We start from the raw sequence: 14,600 nt of genomic DNA, 5'->3' as shown, positions 1-14,600 counted from the left end.
TAATATTCTGTTACAATTTATCCTTTTAGTGGTTTTTACAATATAGATTTATCCAAAGCAGCTTTAAAATGCTGGCAACAACAATTTGATAGATGTGTATATAGATGTGTACATAAATAAGCAATGCTGTTTATCTAATCAGATGTTAGAACTTAAAACTTCTGTTTTATAATGATTGATAAGTCATGACAGTCTGTGTGTTGGTTTTCCCTTAGTTAGACATTATTAGTGTCTTAAAGGGTTACTTCACCCAAAAATGAAAATTCTGTCATTTATTACTCACCCTCATGCCGTTCCACATCCGTAAGACCTTCATAGACAGCAATGACATTTCCTCTCTCAGGATCCATAAAGGTACTAAAAACATATTTAAATCAGTTCATGTGAGTACAGTGGTTTAATATTAATATTATAAAGTGACGAGAATATTTTTGGTGCGGCAAAATAACGACTTATTTAGTGATGGCCGATTTCAAAACAATGCTTCAGGAAGCATCGGATCATGATGAATCAGTGTATCGAATCTGCTAGGGCTGTCAAATGATTAATCGCGATTAATCGCATACAAAATAAAAGTTTGAGTTTGCCTAATATGTGGGTGTACTGTGTGTAATTATTATGTATATATAAATACAAATACATTCATGTATATATTTGAGAAATATTTACAAGTATATGTATTTATTTATATTTTTATATAATTTATATTATATATAAATAAAAATATTTTGGACATAAATAACATATTACTCTTAAATATATATATTAATTTATGTGTATTTATATATACATAATACTTACACACAGTATACCCACATATATTATGCAAACTCAAACTTTTATTTCGTATACGATTAATCGCGATTAATCGTTTGACAGCCCTAGAATCTGCTGTTTGGAGCGCCAAAGTCATGTGATTTCAGCCGTTGGCAGTTTGACATGCGATCTGAATCATGATTCGATACACTGATTCATCTGTGCTCCGAAGCTTCCTGAAGCAGTGTTTTGAAATCGGCCATCACTATATAAGTCTTTTTTTCTTTTTTTTTTTGTCGCACCAAAAATATTCTCGTCACTTTATAATATTAATATTGAACCACTGTACTCACATGAACTGATTTAAATATGTTTTTAGTACCTTTATGGATCTTGAGAGAGGAAATTTCATTGGTCCCTATGGAGGCCTCACTGAGCCATCGGATTTCAACTAAAATAACTTAATCTGTGTTCCGAAGATTAACAAAGGTCTTATGTGTGGAACGGCATGAGGGTGAGTAATAAATGACAGAATTTTCATTTTTGGGTGAACTAACCCTTTAAATGTTGTCTCATCCAATCAGATTTTAGAGTCCAGTTTATAAATCTGTTTTCAGATTAACTCTCCCAGCAGTTATTTTTTGTACTTTAGTGTAAGAGCTTTGGCTTTGGAGTATGTAGAGTGAAGCAGGTGATGTAATGTGCTATGGATGTTACGTGTGTCTCAGCTGTGAGGACGACCGTCAGACAGCATCTGTTTCTAACAGCTGGACATACTAGAGGAGACACGTTTACGCTGAGATTGATGCACTGACATATGGTTCAAACTTATGGCACTTGTGTGTGTGTGTGTGTGTGTGTGTGTGTGTGTGTGTGTGTGTGTGTGTGTGCGTGCGCAGTTCATGTACTTCCCTATAGTTTGAGGACAAATTTGTCCCCAGAAGTAATCTGACAGAAATGCCCTTTGGGGACGTATGGAGACGTCTTCAGTTGGAAAAAAAATTATGTTATATAAAAAAATGTTTTTTCCATGTAGTTTTCTTTCAGGGTTTGGATTACCAAAACCAACAAAAATAGTCTGGCATCATCCAGTGGTGTTCATCTTTTCTCCCATTTATTTCAGGAGACTGACACCCTGACATGAGCCCTGAACGCTGTACACTCTCCACTGCGTCGTCCCTCATTTTAATAGCGTTTAAACGCCCCCGTGATTACTAGCACTTGTTCTCTTCATGAGTCGCTTTCCACTGCGGAGGCTCAATGACACTTACAAAATAATAAACAACTGAAATAATAAATAATAAAGAGATACAGTCCCAAGCGGGCGATGTGTACACGTTTCAGGAATTTTGGCATCAGCGTGACTGATTGGATGTGTAGAAGCTTGTGCTTGATTGGTTGGGTAAAAACACAATGATATGAAGAGATGAGTAACATATGAGGGTTGTGTTCAGTGACGCCCTGTGGAAGACTGTGTTCAAGTTTATACTGAGCCTGTGGATCAGAGATGCCATCGTGCCAGTCAACCAGCCATAAATGTGCAAATATACAGTGGGTAGGGGAAGTATTCAGACCCCCTTAAATTTTTTCACTCTTTGTTATATTGCAGCCATTTGCTAAAATCATTTAAGTTCATTTTTTTCCCTCATTAATGTACACACAGCACCCCATATTGACAGAAAAACACAGAATTGTTGACATTTTTGCAGATTTATTAAAAAAGAAAAACTGAAATATCACATGGTCCTAAGTATTGCTGTGACACTCATATATTTAACTCTGATGATCCTTGAGATGGTTCTACACCTTCATTTGAGTCCAGCTGTGTTTGATTATACTGATTGGACTTGATTAGGAAAGCCACACACCTGTCTATATAAGACCTTACAGCTCACAGTGCATGTCAGAGCAAATGAGAATCATGAGGTCAAATGAACTGCCTGAAGAGCTCAGAGACAGAATTGTGGCAAGGCACAGATCTGGCCAAGGTTACAAAAAAACATTCCACTGCACTTAAGGTTCCTAAGAGCACAGTGGCCTCCATAATCCTTAAATGGAAGATGTTTGGGATGACAAGAACCCTTCCTAGAGCTGTCCGTCCGGCCAAACTGAGCTATCGGGGGAGAAGAGCCTTGGTGAGAGAGGTAAAGAAGAACCCAAAGATCACTATGGCTGAGCTCCAGAGATGCAGTCGGGAGATGGGAGAAAGTTGTAGAAAGTCAACCATCACTGCAGCCCTCCACCAGTCGGGGCTTTATGGCAGAGTGGCCCGACGGAAGCCTCTCCTCAGTGCAAGACACATGAAAGCCCCCATGGAGTTTGCCAAGATGGTGAGAAATAAGATTCTCTGGTCTTATGAGACCAAGACAGAACATATTGGCCTTAATTCTAAGCGGTATGTGTGGAGAAAACCAGGCACTGCTCATCACCTGTCCAATACAGTCCCAACAGTGAAGCATGGTGGTGGCAGCATCATGCTGTGGGGGTGTTTTTCAGCTGCAGGGACAGGACGACTGGTTCCAATCGAGGGAAAGATGAATGCGGCCAAGTACAGGGATATCCTGGACGAAAACCTTCTCCAGAGTGCTCAGGACCTCAGACTGGGCCGAAGGTTTACCTTCCAACAAGACAATGACCCTAAGCACACAGCTAAAATAACGAAGGAGTGGCTTCACAACAACTCAGTGACTCTTCTTGAATGGCCCAGCCAGAGCCCTGACTTAAACCCAAGTGAGCATCTCTGGAGAGACCTAAAAATGGCTGTCCACCAACGTTTACCATCCAACCTGACAGAACTGGAGAGAATCTGCAAGGAGGAATGGCAGAGGATCCCCAAATCCAGGTGTGAAAAACATGTTGCATCTTTCCCAAAAAGACTCAAGGCTGTATTAGATCAAAAGGGCTGTATTAGATCAAAAAAATACTAAATACTGAGCAAAGGGTCTGAATACTTAGGACCATGTGATATTTCAGTTTTTCTTTTTTAATAAATCTGCAAAAATGTCAACAATTCTGTGTTTTTCTGTCAATATGGGGTGTTGTGTGTAAAAAATGAACTTAAATGATTTTATCAAATGGCTGTAATATAACAAAGAGTGAAAAATTTAAGGGGGTCTGAATACTTTCCGTACCCACTGTATGTATGTGTGTGAACACACTATTATACGCAGAAATGTCTCTGTGTTGTCTGTGCTGTGTTGTCTTGTATAAAATCAAAATGTAAATTTCTACTAACTTTATCCTTTATTTTTAACTGATTACCTGCAGTTTAATTGTAATTCAGTTGAAATATTAACTAAGCTAACTCATACAATTTGATTGGATAAATATTATTTTATCTCAAATCTTTTGCGATTAACTGCTAGCTAGGAATAGCAGAACAGAAACCTCTATAAATACATAACAGAACATTCAACATTAACACATCTCTCCCTACAGTACTTCTCTTGTGCAAAAACATGCACAATAACACTACGTTTTAACATTTATTCTCTTTATACAGTCTAGAAACTAGCTAAAAAAAAGCTATGAATAATGCAAACTAGAACTGCTGCAACTCATTGAGTTTGAGTGCAGTTTAATGACTTAACTATTTTTCTAAGTACAATGAATGTTCAGCAATATGTATATATATTATATAGTAACATAACAAATATATATGTTATATAGCTCAACACGTTTAGTCTTATTGTTTAAATCGAATTTTCTTGATTTTTTGTGAGTACCATGCTTTACCATGCCTCAGAGAAAAACACTATTTTGTCAAGTAGCTAACATAGCATAATCAGATGCAGCTTTATTTTTAGTAACAGTAATACAGAATTTTCTCCATCATACGGTACGTCTTAAAATTAATTGCATGCCATTTATCAACACAAGCCATCCAGCATTTAATATGATATTCTAAAATCGATCTAGCTTACTGCAGTGTGTCTCAAACAAGTGTCTCACTCAGAGTAACGTTATAACATTTTCAACACTCTCAAATGTCTAATATGATAAACAGAGCTGCGTTACCTCATACTCGTGACGGGAAAAGTAGAAGCGGCGCCGGCGACTGTGGCATAATAAAAGATTCCGCGCTCAAACTCTGCGTCATCAAGCTACGCCTTTGTTTTGAATAGGCCTCTAGCGACCTCTGGCGGACATAATTCTTACATACTGCACCTTTAATTTCACCATTCAGTTTTACAATGTATACTGCATACATTTTTATTTAAATACAATACTTTGCAAAACATTATGTTATAAATCAGTGTTTCTCAACTGGTTTGGTTTTAGTTTTCAGATTAATTATTTAGCGACCCAGTACAGTCCCAAAATCATTTTTATACTACGTAACATAAATGTTCTTAACTTTAAAATAATAGCTATTAATAATACCTTGAACTGTATCAGCCCACTAATGTGCAAAAAAAGCTGTAGGCCAAATATTGTATTACCAAGTGACAAATGAATTTGTGGCCAGTTTCTCCTTATTGTTAGACTTTAATTAGGCACACAGCCCTTAAGGTTTGCTATCTTGATTATTAAAGGGCAGCGAACCTCATTAAAATGCAGCTATTCATGCAGGATTATATGATTAGTTGCATTTTATTGTTTGCATTCAGCGTTGTTTTGTTTTGTTTGTTTTTTTGTTTTGTTTTTTCAGAATCGACCTGCAGCCCATTCTCGGCTCATTAACCACTAGTTAAGAACAGCACAACTTGTTCCTGGATCAACATCTTTATTGATCCTGGAATAACATTCCAATCAATCAATCAGATTTGAGAGACAAATTTACAGTTTATGTCAAGTTTAGGCTTACAACCAGGGTTAGGAACTTATATGTCAGTTATTCGGTTATCATTTCCCTCTGATTTTAGGGATAAGTTATGAGTAGGGTTAATGGTTCTGAACATTCACAAACACTAAAAAATGTCCTGGACAATATTTGTCAGTATTTTCTAATGTTGATGAAATGAATTGTATTTGATAAAATATGAAACTGTATTTTTTTATTATTATTGTCCACATCTGGCTGTAGGAATCTCTTCCAGAACTCAGTGTATACTTACATGGTTGAGTTGAGAAGAAGGCCATCTCTCACTGCAGCGCTCAGCATCATTACACAGCTCGCATTCATTAGAGGCTTCTGATAGCATCACTGCTGTTACGTAATAAGCTTTGTGTTCTCATCGCCGTCATTAGTGTCACTGTGTGCAAATATTTTGCCTCTGTCTACACATTTGTCTTTGTCGCAATGCACAATGCTTTCATTCAGAAAACATAGAGTGGCATGGTTCCTGAAAAAAGATAATAAAGGTTATTAGTGTAGATTTTAACATCATTAAGGATGCACCAATATAGCAATTTTGGTTGATACCGATAAGCCATGTTTTCCTTGACCAAATGTGCACTCGTCCCTTCAGCGTCACGGGGAGGCCAGTGTGGAGGGGGTCCTCAACCAGCTCATCCTTGAACATCTGCAGCTGGCTCCTCTACAGTGGGGTAAGAACACTTTCCTCTGTCCGTCCCCTTCTTCATGAATACAGATATTCAAATATATTCACACTCAGAGGTTATTTGTCTCCAGCGGTGGATGTAGGACTGGTCTCTGTTCATGTTTCTTATTTGCATTTGTAATGGAGGAGAGTGTTAGAGGCCGTTCACGCAGGTTCTTGCATCATTCGTGCTGTTTTATTATTGTTGGTCTACGTAGGGTTGCACTAGATAGATGTGTTTGACTGTTGCGGCATGTTTTGCTGTTTTCATTAGAGCTGCGTTTTTAATTGGGCGTGAAATGAAATTCAGTTCCTTTTTTTTTAAATGCATGTTATTGATCTTACTGAGAACAATTCATCCAAGCATGTGTTTATGTATGTGTTTTTGTCCTCTTAAAGGGATAGTTCACTCAAAAATGCAAATTCTGTCGTCATTTACTCACCCTCAGGTTGTTCCAAACCTGTTTTTTTTTTTTTTTTTTTCTGTTGAAAACAAAGAAAGATATTTTGAAGAAAGTTTGTAACCCAGCACTTTGGGCCACCATTGCTCCTTAGTATTCCATAGTATTCTTTTTTTTTTCTTCAAAATATCTTCCTTTGCATTCAGCAGTACAAAGAAATTTATAGAGGTTTGGAAAAACCTGAGGGTGAGTCAATGATGACAGAATTTGCATTTTTGAGTGAACTATCCCTTTAATGTCATAACTGGACCTTCTGTTGAAAAAGAAGGTGGACATATGCTGGACTTCTCCAATCAATTAGTCCACCCCTCAAGCTCACGTTCATTTGCCTCCACTTTTAAGTGCCACGCCCACATCTCAACATCTAATCAACAACCCATGCAAGTCCCCGCTCTACTTTTTTTAAATAATCCGTTAAACATGGATGTACTGTACATCACAATATAAAAGAAAAGATCGGTACTATTTCCATTTCATCACAACTTTAAAACATATAATATTATCCTTATCCTCTAATAATTTTAAGCTTAAACATTATATTTTTATTGAAATTAAATTAATTATATTTCATTTTTATTTTGAAACATCTGTATGTGAATGACTCTTTTCCACTGAAGACTAATTTTGAGAACATATTTCAACATTTAAAAATATAGTTTTTATGGCATCACAAGCTAGTTTAATGTGATGGTTAAAATTCATATCAATCAATTAACACATGAAATAGTGTCAGAAAAACGTGTAAAATTTGTATATTTAAAGTTACTTCAGTTTGTAACCTCAATTTGCACCTTATCTACCCTTAGATGGTGCTTATATTAGTACTTTAAGGGTCCATATTAGTAGGGGTGCACTGATTAGGTGTAGATGAAACAAGCGTGCTGCACAAGTCCTGAAAAGTAAAGCCAAAGTGCCTCGCTTGCCCCCATTATAGGTCATAAACCCCATCCTGTCCATGTAATCTAATGGGACGTGATATAAACTAAACAATTATATTACACTTCAAATACTTTTTCCCAAAGATGGTTTCTGTCATTTTATGTAGTTTTTATTACACTGATGTAAGTTAAGGTGTTTGTTTTTTTAATAAGTTTGGTTTTAGTTAGATAAGCCCTATTCAGACGGGACTAGTTTCACAGGGGGACGTTAGAGAAATTTCTGTTTCACAGACGTACTTTGAGATTTTAATCCCGTCCGAATCTGCCATGTCTGTCTTTTTCTCACACGACCTCTGTAAAAATTCCAGAGCAAATTACCTACTGTTTTTCATCAAACTCGGCGGTCCTCAGAGAAATCTAATCCCGTCCGAATGCGAATGTCTGTGATTTCCGAAAATGTTTTTTCCAAAACGCTTTTTCTTGTGTGTTTTGGTCAACGTGAACTACCGTACAATCTCTCGCTATCGCGCCGGTATTCAAGTTTCTGCTTTTTGCGCACCGATAATGGATGTAGATGTGTTTGGTACACTGCGAAGAAATAAAAAAAATAAATCAACAAGAAGAGCCAAATCACGTAAACTGTTAAGACTGGCTACTGTAATATCAGTTCCAGGTAAGATTACTTTCATTTCTGCACTTAATTACATAACGTGTAAATTATATAAGTTAAAACGTTTATTATAAGAACCCAGTTCTATTAAATCATGATGATAAATGTATGTTTAGTTTTTTCACACTACAATTTTTATAAAATGTTTACAAAACACTAAATGTGTTAGGACGTTTTACTTTATATTTCAAAGTGCATTCTGAACACGTGATCTTCTGAAATGCCCACATGTAAAACACAGACACTCCTACCTCGGTAATAAACATGGAGATGTTAGTCCTGTCTGAATCCGTACATAAAATCACAGACGTAGGTTGATAAGAATTGTTACGCAAACGTCATTTGGAAAACTAGTCCCGTCCGAATAGGGCTTTATTTGATGCTATAAAAAACGGGGGTGTGACATCATGATTGACAGCTGTGATTGACAGCTTCTCAGAGCGAAGTAGTCACTGAGGCACCAACTGACTTTTTTCAGGACTTTTGGGAGGAGATTGGAGCTTTAACTTTAATTTCGACATTTCCATAACTGTTTATTTCACACTAACATAATGAGTTGTTCTGCAGTAAACTGTACGAAACGATTATGCGAGAGTGTGGGCGGGGCCTTGATAGCGTGCGACTCCACTTCCACTTGAAAACGTCTATGGAGTATCTGCAAAGAATCATGGGAAGTGTTTGAGACTCAGTGGTGTATCTTGGCTTGGATCATCTGTAGGTCCCTCTGTGACAGTTTATGTGATGTAACCCTCTCTGTCTCTCAAAGACACTCAGTGATCAAAGTTCAAACCTATGTCTAACCTCTGGAGCCACCCTCTCATGTGTTTCCTCTGGATCTGGATCTGCAGTCATGCCTCTTCACTTCCTCGGTCAACACACCATTCCGAACACATCACACGTTCATGTTTATTCAAGCTAGCAGACCTGTGTACCACTAATGCATATTCATGAGCTCATAAATGTTGGAGGACTCATCTGAGATGACCAGACCGTGACATGAAACATGTTCCATATCACACGGTGTTCATCTCTCTCTTTGTGTGTTACATTTGCGCACAAGTGGCTGTCAGAGCACTAGTGTCTTGTTTATCTCTCATTTTGACAAGCCTGTCTTGTCGTGTATTGGTGTGATTTCATGTTTTATATTTGATATTTGTAAAGGAATTATTTAGCAGTTTTTCTCTAATATCTATATTATGTCACTCACATGATCGTATACTAGATGGTCTTTTGATGAAATGCCACCTGTAACAAAGAGACTGCGATATCGTACCTGCAATGTTGTTTTTGTTGCATAAGTTGGGATGTTCCCAATTTTAAGTAAGCAGAACGATCAAGTTTTGAGTTTGTAGTACTCATGCATGTTAATTGCACCAAACTTTATTTTGAGTTCTTGCAAATCAAATGAGTTATTTCCTAGGATTGGTTTTTTGAAAGGATATTTGTTAAGCAAAACTTGTTAACATACAAAATTTGACCATGCATTATGTTGCAGTTTATTTAAAGGTTAAAATCAGTTTACACTTGCATTTAGTTTTTAGCGAGTGATATTTCTGAACCCTGCACTCACACATACTGTAATATGCAGAGACATTCAAACACACAAGAGAAGCAGCAGAGCCATTAAAATTCGTTCCCATCATCAGCGGCATTTATTTAGCGGTTAAATGCGGTCAGCGCTCTTTAATGCTTTAATGGACCTATCAGAAGTCTCTCTCTCTCATGCGTTTATCAGAGATGTGAAAATGGCAGGACTCTTGATTAAAACTCCATCTGAGCTTCAGAATGTGTGGTGGCTCTTTCTGCACCTGCTTGTCTTCCAGTCCAAATTGACAAATATTACAACAAGACCTGCAGCGGGTCATTGCATATTAGATGGGGGATTAATAGAAACTGAAGGCACAAATGTTTTCAAACTTTTAAGAGTGCTATTTCTAAAACTTAGCTATGGTTCAGATGGTTATGGTTCTCTAATTATTTCGTTTATTTAACTCTCCAACCCCTCTGAACCCTGATCAGACAGTCTTCCTATAACTGCGTCTGCAAAAAAATAATGCGTCTTGATAATCGCAGTCATCTCAGCTGTAAAATCATGCTGATGTGACAGAGGTGAAAACAACGATCCATAGAGCCTGTTGTTCATAACAGATTAATACTTATGCTTTGAAAAGAGTTAAAAATAGCTAATTATATTTGAAAAAGTGATATATATTTTTATTTTTAGATTAAATATTTTATTTATTATTTTTTATTTTATTTAATTATAAAGAATTTATCAAACTAAATATTTTATTTATGTATTATCTATTATATTTTATTTATTTGGGTCTTTTTTTACTTTATTTGATAGGAAAAACCCTATTTATGGATGGATGGATGGATGGATGGATGGATGGATGGATGGATGGATGGATGGATGGACGGATGGATGGATGGATAATTGGATGGATGGATAACTGAATAATTGGATGGATGGATGCATGATGGATGGATGGATGGATGGATGGATGGATGGATGGATGGATAACTGAATAATTGGATGGATGCATGATGGATGGATGGATGGATGGATGGATGGATGGATGGATGGATGGATGGATGGATGGATAATTGTATGGATGGATAATTGAATAATTGGATGGATGGATGGATGGATGGATGGATAACTGAATAATTGGATGGATGCATGATGGATGATGGATGGATGGATGGATGGATGGATGGATGGATGGATGGATGGATGGATGCATAATTGTATGGATGGATAATTGAATAATTGGATGGATGCATGATGGATGGATGGATGGATGGATGGATCGATAATTATATGGATGGGTAATTGGATGGATGGATGGATGGATGGATAATTGGATGGATGGATGGATGGATGGATGGATGGATGGATGGATGGATGGATAATTGAATAATTGGATGGATGCATGATGGATGGATGGATGGATGGATGGATGGATCGATAATTATATGGATGGGTAATTGGATGGATGGATGGATGGATGGATAATTGGATGGATGGATGGATGGATGGATGGATGGATGGATGGATAATTGAATAATTGGATGGATGCATAATTGGATGAATGGATGGATGGATGCATAATTGTATGGATGGATAATTGGATAATTGAATGGATGGATAATTGGATGGATGGATGGATGGATGGATATTTTTTTGTTTGTTGTGATTTATATATATATATAAATATATAAATAAAAAAATTTTTTTTTTTTTTTGGTTCAGTGTGTTACCCCTGTCGACATCAGTTGACGTTGATTGATGCTTGTTTTTGTTTTTGCTTTTTCACATCATGGAAGTGAGTGATGTACTGTAATCTGGAGATTGTCTATGTTGGTCAGCATCTGTCGGTGCGTTGTGAATTGAATAGTAGCTCTTATTTGCAAAGAGCTACTTAAAACCCCCAAACAACTTAATCAATGAATGTGCTTCAGGATGTTTGATGCTTTGTAAAAGCTTAATGACTTTAGTGTGATATACTTTTTTAATCTCATCAGCGCAGTGTGAGTAACGACAGATTAGTGTTAAAGCTACAATCTAGTGTTTTATTCATTTCCGTACTCGAGTCTATTTGCTGTAAGTAAAGACAGGTACTCTGCGGCATCCTGCGTTACCGTGGCAACCGGCAAGGATTCCGATTATCCTGTTCATTTGCACCGAGGGGCGATGCGGCACCGTTCGTTTCAGCCACTGATTGCCTTCTGTATGCCCCTGTGTGTTTGTGTCTGTACCTGAATGTGTTTGGATGCTTGTCAGTCACACATTTCCTTAGAAATCAGCAGAGTGCAGAGTGTGTGTGGACTCTCATAGGCTCTTCTTTATTATCCTAGAGGTCATTCGCTGAATTTGGATAGTTGATATGAATTATTTTGGGAAGATGCCATGTCCTGGAGACTACTTTAAGCAGCATTTTGCTAGATTTTTAGATTTATTATTATGCCTCAGATTTTTACAAATGCTGGTTTAAAAACAACCCAAGTTGGGTTGAATGTTTGACCAACCTGCTGTAGTTTTATTTAACTCAACTATTGTTTAAAAAATACTGTATTCTTTGCTTAAAATGAACCCAAAGTATGTTAAAAGAAATGCATTTATTAATATGTTTAATAAATGAACATTTATTAAAAAGTTGAATGAATGATAATTAAACAATAAACATTTATTAAATTGCTTTAATTGATTACATTTTATTATTTTTGTTGCCTCTAGTAATTGTGTTTGATTTTTAATTTCCAACCTATTTTGGGTTCATTTTAAGCCAGCCATATAGTAATTTTTAATCAATAGACCCCTTAATCGCCTACGTCACCGTGACGTCACCGCTCTATCTGGAGGCAAAACATAAATAAGAACTCATAGCAGGCGTGCTACAAGTTTGAGGTTTTGAATTTAAAATGTCATCTTGTTGTGTTTTTGGCTGCCAGAATAGAAGGAACAGCACTTTTGGTTCAAAACTAAAGTTTTACCAGATCCCGGCAGACATTCCTACACAGAAATCAAAAAGATAATTGTGGTTGAATGCAATACGGCGTACAGACTGGACGGAGACGATCATAAATAATACTCGTGTTTGCAGTGCACACTTCATATCAGGTAAAATAATCGATGCATATGTAATGGTGTGTTGGTTTTATCTAGTACAAATCAGCAAGTTTCTGTTTTATAGGTGAAAAGTCGCCAACTTTCAGCGCACTAGCTAGCTTAAATGTTAAACAAACATACAGCGATAGATGTGTGTGCCATCCTTTGAATGGTCTCTTAAAATAATCCACACCGCTAGCCATAATCATAGTTAGCCCAGCGTTAGGTTACATTAGACAATAAGCCTTGAAAAAATTCCCCGAACCACCCAAAAGTAATTCATATGTTGTCTAGGAAATATCCAAAACTTAAGTTAATTTACAAAAATAGCTGTCACGGTCCCGCAGAGTCAGTGACTGTACATATTCGGACAGTTCTGAACCTTCTTCTGCATCTATGTTTAATAAATCCCTCCTAAAACATGCTAGCTTACGCTTGTCAACGTTGAGTCCAGCGTCTCTTTTTGCCTCCAGCTAAGCCCCGCCCACCAGGAAACGTTGCAATGTTTACAAACTTTTAAGGGGTCTATAGGTGAGTTAAATAAAACTGATCAGAACATTGGGCAAACATTTAACCCAACCGCTGGGTTAAAACAACCCAATCACTGGGTTTGTCCATCTTCAACCCAACTTGGGTTGTTTTTAAACCAGCACTTTTTAGAGTGTAATTGAGAGTCTACATGGAATATTGATCTGTCATGCAAGACTATTTAAAATTAACTAGTGAAGGTTAAAAAGATGCTTTAAAATGGTGACTAGATACACATACCTAAGATATACAATTTCCTTATACTTTAAAACTAAAATTTTGATAATAACAAATATTTATAAATAAATGCTAAAAAGGTCCATGAACACATTATATGTCAACAACGCACTTCATTGCACAGATTGACTGTCTTGCGTTTCATTGGTTGCTGTGTGCTTCATCCTGGTTGCTGTATGACCTGTCTTGCACTTCATTGGTTGCTGTGTGACCTGTCTTGTGTTTCATTAGTTGCTAAGTGCTCCGTCCTGCTTTCATTGGCTGCTGTGTGACCTTTCCTGCATTCCATTGGTTGCTAATGAAAATGTTAGCAGATCAGTACTCTAGACATATATAGACGCCAAATGTGATCTTTCTTTCCCTCTCTTTCTTTCGATTGTTCTTTTTCTTAATAAAGGTCAGGGTGTGCAGTTGAGAATTAATGATGTTCACATTTTTTACAAAAGAGAATATGCTTTTTTCTCTGTGGTAGTTATATCTAACTGCAGTACTGCATTAATTCTGCATCCTCTTGTGGTTTTGACATAAATTAGATGCTACCAGCAACTTAGTGTACGCTTTATAATGTTAATAAATACTGGTGAAACGCATTAGATGTGTGAGTGCTTGAGGGGAACGGCTAATCTGGCTCAACACAATACAGACACATTTGATCCTTGTTGTGCTATTGTGTTGCCGCAGCACAGAATTATCACTTTTTTGTCACGCTGTACAATTCCTAAACAAGCTCTTTTGAGCTGCAGGATTAAAATTCGGTACAGCTAGTTCCTTGGTGCTTTTAAATGAGGTGCTGTTATTACATTTCTCTGTTTGATAATCAACAACAGTGACAACAGTGTCTCGTCCAATCATCATCTCTGCAGTCCTTCAGCCATTGTCATGTAACAATAGGTTCTCTGTCCGGTCGTACGCTCTCATTGTTTGACTCTTTCCCCCGTGTGTCTTATTGCACGTCTGGTCAGCAGGTCGTTT

The 14,600-nt window shown here is 37.0% G+C and overlaps 1 protein-coding gene across 2 annotated transcripts in view; it reads left to right on the top strand.

Annotated features, from left to right (window-relative positions):
• trappc9 (trafficking protein particle complex subunit 9) overlaps positions 1–14,600 on the top strand; it is a 258,472-nt gene that overhangs the window by 168,331 nt on the left and 75,541 nt on the right. For both annotated transcript variants that reach the window (XM_048203094.1, XM_048203092.1), the window contains one exon: positions 6,156–6,246. In XM_048203094.1, coding sequence (XP_048059051.1) covers positions 6,156–6,246 — 91 coding nt within the window. The remainder of the gene's footprint in view (positions 1–6,155; positions 6,247–14,600) is intronic.

This window comes from Megalobrama amblycephala, linkage group LG9 (assembly GCF_018812025.1).
Source record: "Megalobrama amblycephala isolate DHTTF-2021 linkage group LG9, ASM1881202v1, whole genome shotgun sequence".
Taxonomy (NCBI): domain Eukaryota; kingdom Metazoa; phylum Chordata; class Actinopteri; order Cypriniformes; family Xenocyprididae; genus Megalobrama; species Megalobrama amblycephala.
Note: the sequence above shows the minus strand (reverse complement) of the source record. Positions and strands in the feature narration are given on the sequence as shown.